The sequence below is a fragment of the Neoarius graeffei genome, chromosome 10 (assembly GCF_027579695.1).
Source record: "Neoarius graeffei isolate fNeoGra1 chromosome 10, fNeoGra1.pri, whole genome shotgun sequence".
NCBI lineage: Eukaryota > Metazoa > Chordata > Actinopteri > Siluriformes > Ariidae > Neoarius > Neoarius graeffei.
Window position 1 is genome coordinate 64,741,560 of NC_083578.1, and position 17,284 is coordinate 64,758,843.

Genomic DNA, 17,284 nt, shown 5'->3' on the forward strand with positions numbered 1-17,284 from the left:
CTATACCTACATATATACAGTACTAATGACCACTGTTTTTGAAATTCGTTCCTTCTAAGATGCGAGAATTAAAGTGTTCTCAACGCAGGAGTATTCTGTGAACAGTTTATTTGACTTAGTAGCGCTCGGTTCCCCTGTTTCTCTCTATTTTTCATCACCCGTAAACCCACTGACACTGACGAGTCAGAGGAACACACACTCACACACTCAAATAATCCATGATGCTGTCGTGTCATATGGCCAGACACACAAAAAAAGCAGTTACTCTTACCGCCTCATAGTGGATTATTTTCCAAGAGTAGCACATGCTTTTGTGTCTTATTCTTCTTATACTTGCTATTCTTGCTATACTTATTCTTGCTATACTTATATTTGCTGATGACTCCAAGTTTTAATAGTTTAATGAATCACGTCATGCTTTTTAATCATTTATAGTCGCATTTAATGTCGTGCAACGTCCTCAGAACAGGTTAGTCGCTCTTATCATGTACATTATAGCAGCTATAGACAGCCCCTCAGTCACCAGCCTTACTTTTTCCTCTCGTGAAGGTGATAAAGCATCAAAATGGAGTTTGTCGTGTTACAGAGGAACTGAAAAGAAACACCTTCTGACCAATCGCATTTGAATTGTACATTGCTGTGGTATAATTAGCAGTTATTCCACAGAATCGAGTCGTACATGAGCTGATAGACGAGTCGGTTATAAGCCATGTACGACGAGATTGAGTGGAATGACTGTTTTATTCTATTCACATTCACTGGATTTTGAGAAACAGAGCATTTTTATTTTTCATTTTTGCAAATTCGATAAATAAAAACTTGATACAAAATGTCCAACAAAATAATTTCCGCTTAGAATGTAAACAAACCGGTGAAATGACAGTAGCGATTTGTGAAAAATGCGTTGATAATAATAATTCTTGAAAAATTAAAAAAAGTTGCATTCTTACCATGAAATACTTTTATTCCATATTTTGTTGCGCGCTTTTTTGTGTATTTTGGGGGGTTTTGCTTTTGAATAGAATTTTTATTTCATCCTCGGTTGGTTCAGTAACATGCGCCGCCATTTTCCTCTTCTTCAGGGTTTTTTTTGGTGGTTGGCAAACCAATTTAAAGGCGCATTACCGCCACCGACTGGGCTGGAGTGTGGAACAGGCACTATTGGGGAAAAATACTATATTCTTTTAGCTATTTCTGTTTCTTTTAAATACTTGATAACAAAGTGATAAATCTGACTTGATGCGCTCTGCCATTTTGTTTTTCTCTACTCACGGTATATGAGCTGATATCCTCGTAGTAGAGTAGCCAATCAGAGCGTGTGATTGCTCATATCCAGTGAATGTGGATAGAATAAACAAGAATAGTTGCCGTGTCCAAAATGCTGTATTAATAAGTCAACCCTGGCTTTGTCATATAAAATGTATGAATTGCACCAGCATGCACTTGAAGCAGACTTTGATAAGCAAAGCCGAAGAAAGAAAGGGCCCTGTAGGAATCATGCGATCAGTGCATTCCTCTCTCAGTGTGTGTCTGACCAGTTGCAGAGCGGGGACAGATAGAGCAAGAGAAGTGAGGGATTAGAATGGCATTCCATCCACGCTAAGCGGCTCGGCCTTGAGAACACGGAAGCTGTGACTTCAGTGGTTGCTGCCACTCCTACATGCTTGTGTTTGTGTGGGTAAACGGGTGCGCATGCTCATTGTGTTTCTGCTGCAATAAATTTCATTCATTGTGTCCACATGCATATATGAAGCCTACCGTAGTTAAATGCAAACAAATTAATAGACCTCTCCTTCTGACTCGTTGGTCATTTTGCCCGATTTGCTCTGTTATTATGTATTATGTTTGTATGGCACGATTCACGACGACAAACTGAACGGTCTTAAAACAGGCTAGCTAATGTAAATGACATCATTTATCAGCTGTCAAAAAGCCATTAAAGCAGAAGGGGTCTATGAAATGACTAACAGGCTAACAACCTGACTAATTGATTTATTTTGCATTCGGTAAAAAGGCCTTTTGTGTGCAGCTCCGGCTAATTGATGCTGAAAATATATTTTCTTTTGTTTTGATGTAAGACATCTTTTGTATAGTGAAGATAGAATAAAATAGTACTTTATTTTTGAGAAATCATTTTTTTTTGCACTGGAGTAGGACATCATATTCCCTTAAGAGTGAATGTTTCAGCAACAGCCGAGCATGTAAAACATAATTTAGTGGTTGTCATTACACACACACACACACACACACAGCCACATAGCATGGCCATCTTGTTCTCCTTTGTTTCATGACTACCTCTGATCTTACCAGCCACTGAGCTCCAATTGAAGCACACACACACACACACACACACACACACACACACACCACTTCTAGCCCCAGCCTCCTCTTACACTGCCTCATTTCAGTCCTCAATTGGACTAATTACATTAATTACACTGAACCCTGCCTGCACACACACACACAGATTTTTTCTATCATGCTTTTTAATATATACTTCTTTTTAATTGATAATCACAATATTGTATTTAACCTAGTTTGCAATCTTTTTTTTTTTACATTTTTTCCCCCCGAATTTTCCGATTCCTAATTTTTTTCCCAGAATTTCTTGAATGGTCTTTGTTTCTCTTCCAGCAAAAGATCAAGCAGATTCTAATGGTGACTGACATACGTTCAGCATAATTGGAAGAAGAGAGAATAAATTGTTGAAGGACTAAAGAACACATCATCTCCGGTGATTTTACACACACACACACACACACACACACACGCTAATCATTTTTCAACAAGCAATTTTGCTTGTTTGTATTTAAAGCATGAAAACTTTTTGTACGTTAACAAGTACCTTATAGACACGTTTCTGTTGTGTATGGAGATTACCCAGTTTCCTCTCTTCATAACAAGGCTTGTGCTAGATTTCAGAACCTCTCGGTGAAGCACAACATGCTGAAACTTGCGAGAGACGTGGTGATAATTGTTTCAACTCTGTGAAGTTCCTTTTTTTCGCTGTAAGTGCATACCTTTTCATCTCAATTTTCACCCTCGATCATCGCAGGTTTATTTTAAGATGGCGAAGTATAAACTCCCTCTCAAGGTGTCAACTCAAGTTAAAGCTAAAGCTCCTTCTCTTTTCAGAAGCTTTCTTTGAAACCTCTCCTACAGTGTTCTTTCTTATAACAAAGGATTTTTAAGCATCATTGACTTCTTTTTATAAACTGAAACACTGTGTGTATAATCATTAGTTTCTTGCTTTGCTTTTGTGAGCACTGTATGGAGCTGTAGGGAAAAGAGCTCAGATCAGGAACAATAAAGATTCTGCATGAGCATATTCTTCATATATAAATATATAGATATATTAAAACATGTTGCACAAAGATATGCAGTTTATCTTTGAGTGGTGAATGTATATATCATGAGCGAGCGAAGCAAACAAGTAAAAATAATATTTTCAATATGAGAAGCTAAACTTCATATCGCCAAACCACCATGTAATGTTCTTTATATTATTTGGACACATCCACAAAAAATAAATAAATAAATAAATACATACATACATAAATAAGACACAGGTTTATCAAAAGAATTTTAATTTTGAACCAGTTCGCCATTTTGACAACGCGCGTCTAGTCAGCAGGAAAACACTGGGAGTGATGTCATTGATATCCTAACAAGTGAAGATATTGGAAAATATGTCACTCAGATCTGCGATGTATTCCGTATGAAAAATACGAGTTTTTTGACACGAGAAGATAAACTTCATATCTCCAAGCCAACATGTCATTTTGTTTTCATTATATAGACACATTCTCAAACAAAACGTACCCAAATTTATCAAAACAATTCATCAATTTCCTCCCAGGTGAAGATATTGGAAAATATGTTACTCAGTCTCCTGGATGGAGTTTGTATGAAAAACGTGAGTGGCGTATTTCCCAGTAAAACACTCGTGTCCATATAATAAATTATATATATATATAATTTAAAGCATGTATGTGAAACAACACATTGTTTGTTGATTGATCATAGTCACCATATCCCAATACATATGTGACCAGTATTAACTAGTTTCTGTGAGCATTAAGCATTCAGACTAATCCCAGAGGGATATGTTTTCTTATGGGTGTGGCTGTGCTAAAAAAAAAAAATCAAGGCAGATTAATGCAGGCAAGCCTTTAAGGTTCATGTTTTAAAAATATATAAACAGTACTGTGCAAAAGTCTTAGGCACCTTAATTTTTTACTGCCAGATTCGTTATAGATTTGTATTTTATAACTTGTATATTTTTAAGTCAGTACAAACCATTTTAAAAGAACAAACATTATTTTTCGAGCACAAAATTAAATGTTACGGAAAAATGTTTGTATGTCAGTAAAGAAAGAAGCAGATTATATAAAAAGAGACCACTTTTTAGACAGAAAACATAATGAAGGCTACTGGGGTTTGCTGCAAAAATAGGAAACGAGTGTGACAGTCAAAGTGTCCAGAAGAACTGTGGCTGGTTCTGCAAGACACTCAGTAAAACCTACGGCTCATTTCCTTATCAAACTGCACTCACTGTACCGGAGGCTACTATTTTTTAAAAGCAGAGTCATCACACCAAATATTGACTTTGTTTCATTTATTACTGCTTACTGTTCTTTCTCGTATTTTTTTTAGTTTAAATATTTAATTTCATTGTTTTTTGAAGGGCAGCAAAATGGTGCACTGGTTGGCACTATCGCCTTACAGGAGGAATGTTCTGGGTTTGAACCTCAAGGCCGATGGGGGTCTTTCTGTGTGGAGTTTGCGTGTTCTCCCTGTGTATGCGTGGTTTTCCTCCCATAGTCCCAAAGACATGCAGATTAAATCAAAATACCCAGGCACTGGGGTTGCACAAGCCAGTGCCTACTTAATGCTGGTCCCAAGCCTGGATAGATTGGGGAAGGTTGTGTCAGGAAGGGCATCTGGTATAAAACCGATGCCAAATCAAAAATATGATAATCTGCTGTTGTGACCCCTAATGGGAGCAGCTAGGGGAAGAATTTCATTGTTTCTGAAGGCATTTTTGCGCTATAGCATTTCTTTGCATGTAACCATGACTTCTGCACTGTATAAATCCAGTCAGTCAAAAGTTTGGACTCACCTTCAATGGGTTTTCATTATTTGTTTTAATTAAAAGACATTTCATGCCTTCAAGTAATGATGGATGTCGTTTCTCTTTACTTAGCTGAGCGGTTCTTGACATAATATGGATTACTGCAGTTGTAGAATAGGGCTATTTACTGTATTTTTATTATTTGCTGTTTGATTTCAAACACATTAAGACGGCAAGAAATCGCACTAATTAACCTTTGACGAGACACCTGTTAATTGAAAAGCATTCCAGGTGACTACCTCATGAAGCTGATTAAGATAATGCCAATAGTGTGTAAAGCGTCATCAGGGTAAACGCTGATCTAAAATATGAAAGATATTTTAGCACTTTTTGTTCTATATATTATTTCACAGTTTTGATGTCTCCAGTTTTGTTCTACAATGGAGAAAATAGTCAAAATACAGAAAAACCTATGAATGAGTAGGGGTGTGCAAACTTTTGACCGGTACTGTATAAGAACACACGTGAAGTTCTTGTTGAACAAACTGGAAGGGGAGTACATTACATAGCGTTCAGATTAAGTGGAGAAACCTTCCAGTCTGTGATCTTCCAATATAAGATCAATTCCCCATAGTGTCCATGATTTAAAGATCAGAACTATCCTACAGTTGATAATCAGTGGCCAAGCCAGTAAACCACCTGCCATTCATTTGCCGCTGCTGGTTCGTAAACACGGACCCTCCCTCTCTCTCCTCAGCCCACTGCAGCTGCTGTTGTCTCTGATGATGATGATGATGAGCCTTAAATGTATTGAATATGTCGTATTCCACCTGCTGGCCCCTTTCACACACATTACATCTCAAGAGTTTCCCATAACAAACTGTCCACTCCCTTTTGGACCAATGACTATCACTTGTTATTCTATCCACATTCACTGGATATGAGCAATCACGTGCTTTGATTGGCTACTCTACTACTAGGCTATCAGCTCATATACCATGAATAGAGGAAAACAAAATGACGGCGCGTGTTACTGAACCAACCGAGGACAAAATAAAAACTCTACTTGAAAATAAAACCCTAAAAATACAACAACAAAAAAAGCAAAAATATGGAATGAAAGCATTTGATGGTAAGAGCGTATCTTTTTTTTTTATTTTTCAAGAATAATTATGATAGCATTTTTCACAAATTTCGCCAGTTTGTTTACATTCTAAGCCGAAATTATTTTGTCGGATATTTTGTGTAAAGTTTTTATTTATCGAATTTGCAAAAAATAAAAATAAAAATGCACTGTTTCTCGAAATCCAGTGAATGTGGATAGAATAAAACAGTTATTCCACTCAATCTCATCGTACATGGCTTATAACCAGCTCGGCGCTATGTGCCTCGTCGGCTATCAGCTCATGTACCGTACGACTCGATTTCGTGGAATAACTGTTTACTATGCACTGCCACTATTTCACATGTGCATAAAGTCAAATAAAGTGATTGTCACACAAGCTTTCAGGAAGAACACAACAACAACAGCAACAACAGTACACATATCATTGTACATGAACCTGAAAGCGTGCTAACGTTTCATCCCACTGTAAACCCGAATAAGTTGAGTTTACTTAAAAAAATTGAGGAAAGTGGTTGCCTTAAAAAAAATAAGTAATTATTAATGATTGAATTGAGTACCTTAAACTTACCAGAAGATTGTAAGTTTAAGGTACTCAATTCAATCATTAATAATGACTTTTTTTTTTTAAGGCAACCACTTTCCTCAATTTTTTTAAGTAAACTCAACTTATTCGGGTTTACAGTGCAGAATCTTCAAGTGTACATTACTAGTTCCATGGCCAGCCTTCCTGTCTGAACGTTACAGTGGCTTCAATTCTTGTTTCATTGCTCAGCACAGTAGTAAAGTTTTTCTGCCCGCTCAACCACCATAACTGTCATCTCCTTGCCAAGGCCCTACAACCCCATATCAATTCATCATGACAGCTTTAGTACACAACTGCCGTGCTTTTGTCTCTGGTGTGTATCATGCCGCTGAACCTGGCCTTGGTTCACCTAAACCAATCACATGCTCCTCAGATGTGTGGAGTAAAGCAAAGCGAGATGTCAAAAGCATATGGGGGGAAAAAAATTCCTGTGCCTCCAAAAGAACATTCATTTGTCATCATTTGTTCAAAGCTGCGGAGTTATAACTACACATTTATAATCCTTAACGGGTGGGCTTTCAATTGAAAACCAAGATTTATCGAATAATCATTTGAAAGATAGCAGGTTATTTTAGTCTGTTAAAGAGCTCTGTTCTGAGGATTGTCTTGCCTGAATGAATGTCATAGTGATAAATATGTGAGCAGAGGGTTTCATACACTGTGGGAAGTTCTATCAGTCACTTTATCTGAGAGGTGATTTGTGTGAAAGTCGTCCTTTCTATTCATTATCATGGTGTGTGGCGTGCGAGGCTGGTGGCTGAGAGTGCGAGCGATGGGTTGCTTGGTTGTTGGATGGCCTTTGCTATGTTTGATCCCTGTCGGTGGCTCTACAGTGTGACGAGGCGGACCGCTGTGGTCCATCTGGCCGAGGCTTTAATCAGTGCTTTCCTTCAGAGAAGGTTGGGGGGGGATACTAGTGCAATAACCAGCTTTAGAGTAGCAGCCATTACTGCATTTATAGCTACTGCACCAATCTGTTGTAATTTTTCAATTAGCACACATACATACGTGTGTAATAACGGTCTCAGCCATGACGAGAAGATTAATAAATTTTGCATGCAGTATCAGTACTGAGAGCATGGGAATTAATTGTTTGTGTTTGCTACACAGTAAGAGTGCGCTCTGCTGTTTTGCTATGACCTTCCGATCTCCAGAGTGAAATTAAACGGATGTTCAAGCTATATCCGTCTGCATCTCCGCTCTCCTGCCTCCTGCCCATCTCTGCTTGTTTGTACATCCTCTGTCACCTTGTCATGTCAAACTCTGGAAAAAAAACAGCATTAGTAATTCTCCACCTCCCTTCTCCATCCTGCACCCCTCCCCGTCACTGCTGCTAGCCTCCAAAAAAAAGTCATGGCACCAGAGAGAGAGAGAGAGAGAGAGAGAGAGAGAGAGAGAGAGAGAGAGAGAGATGGGAAGTCACTGTAGCTCCAGAAAGAATGCCTTAAGGATTAATTATCATTTGTAACTTTTCTCTTTTCCCCAGCATCAAATGGGGTTATTTCACATAGCGGCTATTGATGTTTTGGACAGCCTCTACTGTGGAGCATTTAGAGCTGAATGCTGCTGTTAGAGAAACTGCATTATTAATGTGAAGAGAGTGCTAGCAGGGACTAACGGCTCCTCAGGGCTGCGAATAGGACGATTAAGGGAAGCAACACCACGCCTCTGAGGTCTTCCACAGCAGCCGATGCATGCCACAGACATCCATCATTTATTCACAACGCCAACTGCTTCCAACCCCCCCGAACAATTAGCAGATCGATAAAACGTATGGACTAAGAATCTATCAATTTAGTGGAAGCAGCGCCGTTTGTCAACGTGTCAGCTCTCGGGTGCAGCCTATCATTCATGCGCTGGCCACATTTATCACTTTATCACCAACCTATGAGTCACAGCAGCTTCGCTCATCCAGCTCTGTGATGGCTGTCTGATTATGAGAGGTGATTAGTCTACAGAAGCAGGTGTATCGATCGGGTCAGATTTGTGGCTTTGAGATAGAAACAGAACAAGAATACTCTACTCTTCTTGTTATCCTGCATGTTATTTTCAGTGTCCAAATCCAAAGCAGTGGTCTGACCTGCACAAGTCAGATAATACACCCTTTGTTTCTGCATAGGCTGAGAGACAGAGAGAGAGAGAGAGAGATTAATGAGAGACTGATTTTCTATACAGTGCAGCCCTTTTGCCTAGCTTGTCTTCAATTAACAAAAAATGTTAATTACAGTACTTAGGCAGGCGAGGGTAAAACAACTAGTAGGCATTCACACGCTCGTGTCCTGTTTTACTCTTCAGTATTTCTCATTATGAATCGCTCTTTTAGCTGAGCTTAAATGATCATAAAATAGGTAGAAGACAGTAAATAATTATAATAATTCCATTAGGTTTAGATTATTAGGGAACAATATCACACCAGGGTTGCTGGATTAACTAGAAACAGTAATTATGTAAGAAAAAAAAACCTACTGAATTTTAAATAGTAATCTACAATTTGAACGCTAGAGTATTTGTGCTACAAAAGCAATTCCTTTTTTAATAGATTTTCCCATTGTGTAATGTATGTTTTGATGACAGTATTATATCACAAAACTTTCACTCGTCACTGATTTTACCTTTATTATCTTCATTTTCATCACAATAATCACAACTGAAAATACTACATTGTGTGTGTGTGTGTGTGTGAGAGAGAGAGAGAGAGAGAGAGAGAGAGAGAGAGAGAGAGATGAGCCATGAGTAGTAGCTTCTCCTTTGGTGCCATCCTGCCCACCCACTGCCCTCCTGTTGCTGCTGAAATCACAGGCTTTTTTCTTCCAGGTCAAGGTACCTGCATACATCACGCTGACCCCTCTCTCTCAGTCACTGCTCCCTTTGTTTTCTTTTCAAAGAGTGAGAGAGAGAGGGAAAGCTGTCTAATTCAAAGCTTTTCATGGCACACGGCCATCTCCCTTTGGTCCTCATCGACAGCAGCCAGATAGCGCTATGGCAGTGCAAACAGTGGGAAAATTAAAGCAAGTCAGTGTTTTGAGCTATAATCTGCTACTCTGTGATTCATCACTGGATAATTTCAGGCTATCTCTCTGATTAGTGCTCTACAGAGGGCCGTAGCACCAGTACATGCCACCTGTCTTCCTCAGGAAATGGGAACTGAGGGCGGACTGGAGTGGGCTGCTCCGAATCTCGCTTCGCCTGGCTGGACACCTGCTCCACCATCTCGCACTGACCCCTTCCAGCTCAGCACGTCTCTTTCACTAACATACGTAACTGCCACTCTCATTTGATCCCAACCCCGTATTTTTAAGATGCTTTGTAATTTAGACTCGCAACACCGTTGAACTATTTAAACATCACTAAGTCGATTTTCTGAATTAAATAACCGCACGTGTCATTTTGTCCTTTTCCTCTTCCAGCTCTAGTTCCAACCCTGTCTGTGTGTGTGCTGTCTCACAGATCTTCATTGCTCTGAAGGCGACTTCCTGTCGTTCAGCATAATTGGAAGAAGAGACTGTAAATCATTTATGAACGAGACTGAGTGGTCAGGTGATGTTACTGAGACAATCTTGAATAAGCTTTACTTTGTAGTTCGGGCCAGACTGATTTTTTGGGACTGGTGGTACTTTACTGTTTTACAAGACGGTCAATTCACTCTGGTTTTGATTTTTTTAAAATCGAACGCTAAATCCTTTGTTAATGCTTAAAGTGTATTTGAAAGCAATAATAGTGATTTTTTTTAATGCTATTTCACAGCTCTGGAGTTGCTGTTCACCTGCCTGTGATTTGCACAGTTGTGTGTGTGTGTGTGTGTGTGGTGACCTGTGGTTGACCTATAGCTTTAATAGCTGTTATAATATGCTGTAATAGCCAAAGAGTGTTGTAGATGTGCTATAATTGGACACTGAGAACACAACACACACACACACACACACACACACACATATATATATATATATATATATATATATATATATATATATATATATATATATATATATATATATACACAGTTCTGTGCAAAAGTCTTAAGCACATGTAAAGAAATGCTGTAGAACAAAAATGGCTTAAAAATAATGAAATGAAATGAAATGTTTCAACATTAAAAAATACTATAAACAGCAGTAAGCCATAATAAATTAAACAAAGTCAATGTTTGGTGTGAGAAGACCCTTTGCTTTAAAAAAATAGTAGTCTCAGGTACAATGAGTGCAGTTTGATAAGGAAATGAGCTGTAGGTTTTACTGAGCATCTTACAGAACCAGCCACAGTTCTTCTGGACACTTTGACTGTCACACTCGCTTCTTAATTCTGCACCAAAACCCAGCAGCCTTCATTATGTTTTCGTTTTTCATCTGAAAAATTATCTCTTATGTAATATGCTGCTCAGATACAAACAATTTTTTTCTGCAACAGTAAATTTTCTGTTGGAAAACGAACATTTGGAACTCGAAAATGTTTTCGTACTGACTCGATAAAATAGAAATCTATAAGTTTGTATGAAAAAAAATTGCGTGCCTAAGACTTTTGCACAGCTCTGTATGTGTGTGTGTATATATATATGAACCAAAATTAAGTCTAATTATTATCATTTCATTAATCAATAAATGACATATAAAAGGTAATGGCATGATGCTGATTGGAATGAAAATGATTAAACTGCAATGAAATGGCTTCTAAAACAAGAAAAATAAAAACCGTACTTTCATGCAAGAATGTGATCGAGCGCAATCTACCGCTATTGTGCTGAAATGCTGGTGTGGTTGATGAGTCTGCTTCCCTGGATGCTTTGCCTCTTTTGCACATAGAAACACATGCACACACACACACACACGCACACGCTCGCGCACTCATTGCGGCTTTGTGCGCAATAGAATGCCGCACCTGGTTGTGGATCAGTGGGCCTGGGGTTGAGCATCACAAATGAACTAATTTCCTGGGCTACATTAAGCAGAGAAACAGTGCAATCACAGCAGGAGGAGCCACTCGGCCCGGCAGATGGGCCGAGCTAATCACTGTTGTGAAATAGAGCTGACCCTGCCTGTCTCGAACACTGCCAACAGACATTTGCCAATCGCGCCACAATTCCCCCACCTCACCGCTTGCCTCTCTGCTCCTTCAAATGAGTTCAGGGGAAATCATAACCTCGTCAAAATGGCTGAAAATGAAGTTAGAAAAAAAAAACACCCAGTGAGATGGAACAGCTATAAAAGAACATCACATGTGCGTCAATGAATTTCCTCATCACAATCACACTTTTTCAAACCCTGCATGCAGTTTGTTTTCTATCTATAGCATTGTCCAGTCACGCAGCCGCTCGCCTTTGGCACTGGGTTTTCATCACAATACATTTCCCATTACTGGCTCTTCCTCTCTTTCGGAAAACATTTGCGTTTCCATGTTGAATATCTACCAGTGCTGTGAATCAAACTATGCTCAATGTAGCACAGCATGTGGAGCACCGGTCATGTGTCACCAGTTCTCCATCCAAAAAACTCTGCATTTGTTCCTCCTGATCGAATGCTATTTCAGTGTTTCGCCAGCTTTCAGAGAAATTGTGAGCTGGGATGGCACGGCGTTCTAATGCGACAGCCATTAGCTGCTACACTAATGAACTGCTTTTTGCTCAAACACTGTATATTAATGGCAGCTTCATTATCATGATGCACTTGTGATTTATTGATTCTTTCAGTGTTCCATTCATTTTAATAATGATGCGCGCTTTGTTTTACCCTGGCTGATGGATGAAGAATTTTGACTAACATTCTGGATTTTGAGATCTATCTATCTATCTATCTATCTATCTATCTATCTATCTATCTCAGTGATATTAGGCTATATTGAAATAGAAAAGTTATGTGACAATCTTACACAATATATGGTAATTTTGTACACAGTGGAAGCGTGTATATCAAATATTTTAGATTTCTTGCTTTTTTTTTCCCCCATGCTCTCTGAACGCAGGCTAATGCATAGAGAGCTTGTGAATTAATTTGCTGGAAATATGTGTCTGCTTCATGAAGCACGCTTGCAGATAGCCTCTTACCTCCTGCCTCACACTGTTCTAATGTATGCAAATGATCTGGCTTCACTTAATGAAGGTACCATTAATCACAGTAACGATGGTCTGTTTTAACTCGCTTAATTATCTGAAACACGTTTAAATATAAGAATCGTAGCTTGTGTATGATTTTTTTTTTTTTTTCCGCCGAGCTGATGCTCAACATAGCATATTCGACTATACTCGGTCACATTCTTAGCACCAAAACAATGAATCAGACCTGCAGTTTAAAACAGAACCATTTAATTCATTAGGACGGTTCTGTTTTGGAAATCTTAGTGCTCTTGGTGCACCAGGATTCAATAATGAATGACGCAAATGCATTATAATCGTTTTATTACATTTTAGTATGCGACATCTGTGTACTACTAATTTCAGATAATAGAAAGTATTTGTCTTTCTGCCCATTTCCCAAATGAAGGCATAAATCATGTGAAGCATTCTCTTATTTTTACTAATTTATGACGTATCGATTGAGCTGGAGATGCTTGACTGGCTTTCTTCAGCAAAATGAGAATTCATAAACCCATGACTAGAAAAATTTGAGGGTGAGTCTTATTAAAATGGTTTTTATTTCAGTTTAATTGATTTATTTCTTCAAACTAAAAGGAGAAAGGGGGGGAAAACCATCCAAAATGATAATAACAATTCTGCTGTGTTCATAAAACATAACACTGCTCAGATGCACACAAGGGTTTTCAAGTAAAGATCTTAGTATCTGCTGAATCTGGTAAATACTGCTTAGCTGTTTCTTTAGCCAAACACACACCAGGCCATCACAGTGTGTGTGTGTGTGTGTGTGTGTGTGTGTGTGTGTGTTGGCAGAGGAGCTCCAGCACAGTCACTAGTGCCATGTTTCGTGTAAGAAAGTGCTGCAGCTTCAGGCAGGCTGATCCTGTTTTGTGGGGAACAAGAGCCCATCACAGATTAGACACCCACAGCTTCATGTCGATTTAATGCACCGAGTCAGGGATTTACTTTTAATCGACTGTCGCATACCGTAACCAGTCTGTCATGGCTTTCCTGCTCTGCACGAGTTTTCTTTTCCTCAATCAAATCGGCTCTCGTGCCAGAACCACGACATCAGATCACTGTCATATTGCACGACTAACACAAAATAAGAGGCTATTTTATCACGGTTTTGTCACACGGTGTTTAACTGATGCAAATGAAACTATTCTGATTAAGATGGCAAGTGACCTGTTCTATAGCAGTGCTGTAAATGCTTTTTAGAATTATGGCTCATATTATTATTATTATTATTATTATATGCATTAGAATGCCATCACCATTTGTAGATTTGTAGAAAAAAGTGAACTACAAGCCCACTTTGTATTACAATTTTTATACAAAGTGAAAGCTAACTATCATACAGCTAAACTGTCAGTTGTGTTTTTGTCATGTGCCTTTAAAAAAAAAAGAAAGAAAATCTAAACGCTTCTGTAATGAACATATGAAAATGTTATATGCAGTTGGAAATGCTGTCCAACAATGCAGCATGCTGAAACACTTTCACGTCAACAAACTGACTCACTCTAAAAGGGTCTAGTGCACAAAGATGGTTCACTGGGAAAAAAAAAAAAAGTTTAAAAATTCAAGGACACGTCTTACGCAATCCACTTACGCTTCACCTACAAGCAACCTTGCATATCTCAATATGACGAGTTGCATGCATACATAAACTCACCCACGCAAACATACACACATGCTTTCAATTTCGCACACAAAGTATAAACGCACACTGCATGCACAAAGTAGTCAGTCGTCAGTTGTTCCCTCTCTTTCTGTCTCTGCTGTTAATGTTAGTGATATAAATAGTCATTACACAAGAAAGCATGAAAACAGTTGCTAATAAAGCCTCAGGGCTGCACTCATTTGCCTAAATTGAGTAACTATTATAATACTTCCTTTGTTGTTGTTGTGGTTGTTGTTGTTTTCTTTCATTCTCTGACACACACGCATCTGTCTATCCTCTTACCCCCAGTGACCTGGCCCCCGGCTGGCTGGATGGATCGTGGGGTAAAAGCAGGGAGCCCATGCCTGGGATGGAGCCTTCAGCCTGGGCTAGTGCAGAGTACTGGGAGTACCTTACCATCATCTTCAGATACTGCTTGCAAGGTGCACGATCACACACAGGACGAGACAAAGAAACAAAAGAGGGAAAAGGGAAAGAGGAACAAAATAGAATGGTAAAAAGAGAGGGAGCAAAAAGAAAGAAGGATATAGATGAGAGGACAGAGTGAGAAAGGGTGGACAGCTACAGCGATAGGCAGCCGTGTGCTCGCGTTCACGCTTGTGCTAGCACGTTCGTACACACACACACGCGTGCGCGCGCACACAGACACGCACACACACAAACACACACCCACACGCACATAAACACATGCACACACAGTGTGAGCCCCAGATGGGCAAGTCATCAAGCAAGCTCAGCAGTTAGAACCATCTTGCTTTGAGTAAATGAGAAAATGAAATGATTTCGTGTGTGTGTGTGTGTGTGTGTGTGTGTGGGAGAGACAGCAAGTCTAGGCTCTCATCCATTACAGAGAGCAGTGCAGCTCTCTCCATCCTCAAACAGCCCTGGATCTAAACCTATGCACACTCACTCGGTCCCTGGACATGAAGCTGTAACGGCTTGCAGCTGCCACGTTCTATAAGCATGGGTACGTTAATACAGCACAGACACACAGAACGGCACACCCGAGGGGATGGTTGGCGACATACACACTCACACACTGAGAGAAGCGAGGTGAAGGAAGAAGCAAATCGCGTGGCTTTACCTCATTGCTCAACAAGGCGGCGTTCAGGGTTCGGCTGATTTCGAACATCTTGGTTATCAGCGACTGTTTCGTTTTGGGGTTTTTTTGGTCCTCTTGCCTCTGTGTACTTGCTCTAGTGGCTGTCCGTCAGTGGAAGTCTCCCTTCCTTTTTCACTGTCTCTACCGGAAACGGGGAACGGTCCCAGCGAAAGAAAAAGGAAACGGGTTTAAAAAAAAAAAGGAGAAAGGGAGGAAAAAAAATCCTCTAAATGGACTGTTTTGCTTGGATGTGTTTTGTCCGCTTTCACACCCTGTTTTTTGGTGCACCTCTGTTAAATGTGCAGCTCGTGTCCTGGCTCACGGCACACAAGTGAAGAGTCAATATATATTTTTTTAATCTCCCCAGAGTCAGCACATTAAAACAAGCAGCCGGTCTGGCGGGCTTCTTTCCTTATCTGTCCCCCGCACACTCACTCGCACAATGCGCTCCGATCCACACACTGCTCTCTAGCAGATTACTCCGTCCCAAAACATAGCTCTTAGTTTAAACTCCTCTCTCTCTCTAGCTCCCCCTCGACCCTATCCCTTGCTTTCTCTCTCCTTCTTCTCCCTCCCTCCCTCCCTTCCTGTCTCTCTCTCTCTCTCTCTCTCTCCTCCCCCCTCCTTCCTCACCCTCTTTCCCTCTCTCCATCTCTCTTTGGCGATCACGCTCTCCTGCAGCTACAGTTCGCAGTGTTACCACAAGGTGAGAAGACTGTTCTAACAAATGTAACATGGGCACATCTGCTTTCTCACCGGTGCCTTGCTCCCGAGCGTCGAGCTCGGCTCACTGCTCCTGCTGCTCGGAGGCTACGCAAGATGCTTGGCCCATTCTCGACTCCATTTTCACCTATCCGTCATGCTTCGGATAAATTTGATCTGCGTAGGATTGGCACTCCACTTTAATGCAGCAAGAACATTAACAACACCATCAAAGACATGCCGCTGGGGTCCTTAGGCACCATTCGAAAGATAAATATTCTTACAAAAATCTAGACGTGTCTGAAGTGGTGTGAAGTGGCAGCTTATATTGACTTCCGATTCAGGATGTGTTAACACGAGGCCGATATTGTGTGATGCAAAAGACGAGGTTTCTCTACAGCTGAAAATGTTGCATTCGTTTGATTTATGTTCAAAAGTGAATGTTTACAGGTGAATCGAAAGAGACGGGTTTCACTGCGTTGTCAACAACTACAGCTTGAAAACAACAATTCTTAAATACAAACGATTTCAGGAAAATCGAAGTAATACGATCGCTGTCTGCATTAATATTTGGTATTATTTGTTTTCTGATCATGCTTTTTACTTTAGCTTTAAGCTGGGCATTGTAACCGATCGATGATTAATAATAATGTTATCGCAGCCATTAAAAAAAAAAAAAAACCACTGGAAACATGAGAAACATCTCACATTTTCCAAGTGGCAGATTAAACTAAGCACTAAGTACAATAAAATGGAAATCTGAAAAGAAATGTGCGATAGTAAAGCTTCCTAGTAGTTGAATGTGAATAAAGTAAGCATGTTTTTGTCTATCATGAACGTCAAGTAAATTGATTTTCTTACTGGTTTTAATGCACCACAAAGCTTTTTTAATTTTTTTAAACGCCAATCCTATTCGTGGTCACATTACAAACAATATAACTTAAATTTGAAT

General features: G+C 39.7%; 1 protein-coding gene across 2 annotated transcripts in view; it reads right to left on the reverse strand.

The window, feature by feature from the left end:
* Positions 1 to 15,660, reverse strand: part of elavl4 (ELAV like neuron-specific RNA binding protein 4) — a 90,631-nt gene extending 74,971 nt beyond the window's left edge. For both annotated transcript variants that reach the window (XM_060930856.1, XM_060930857.1), the window contains exons 1-2: positions 15,613 to 15,660; positions 14,811 to 14,939 (exon numbers count right to left, since the gene is read on the reverse strand). In XM_060930856.1, the coding sequence (XP_060786839.1) occupies positions 14,811 to 14,939; positions 15,613 to 15,660 (177 nt within the window). The remainder of the gene's footprint in view (positions 1 to 14,810; positions 14,940 to 15,612) is intronic.
* Positions 15,661 to 17,284: the final 1,624 nt, after the last annotated feature.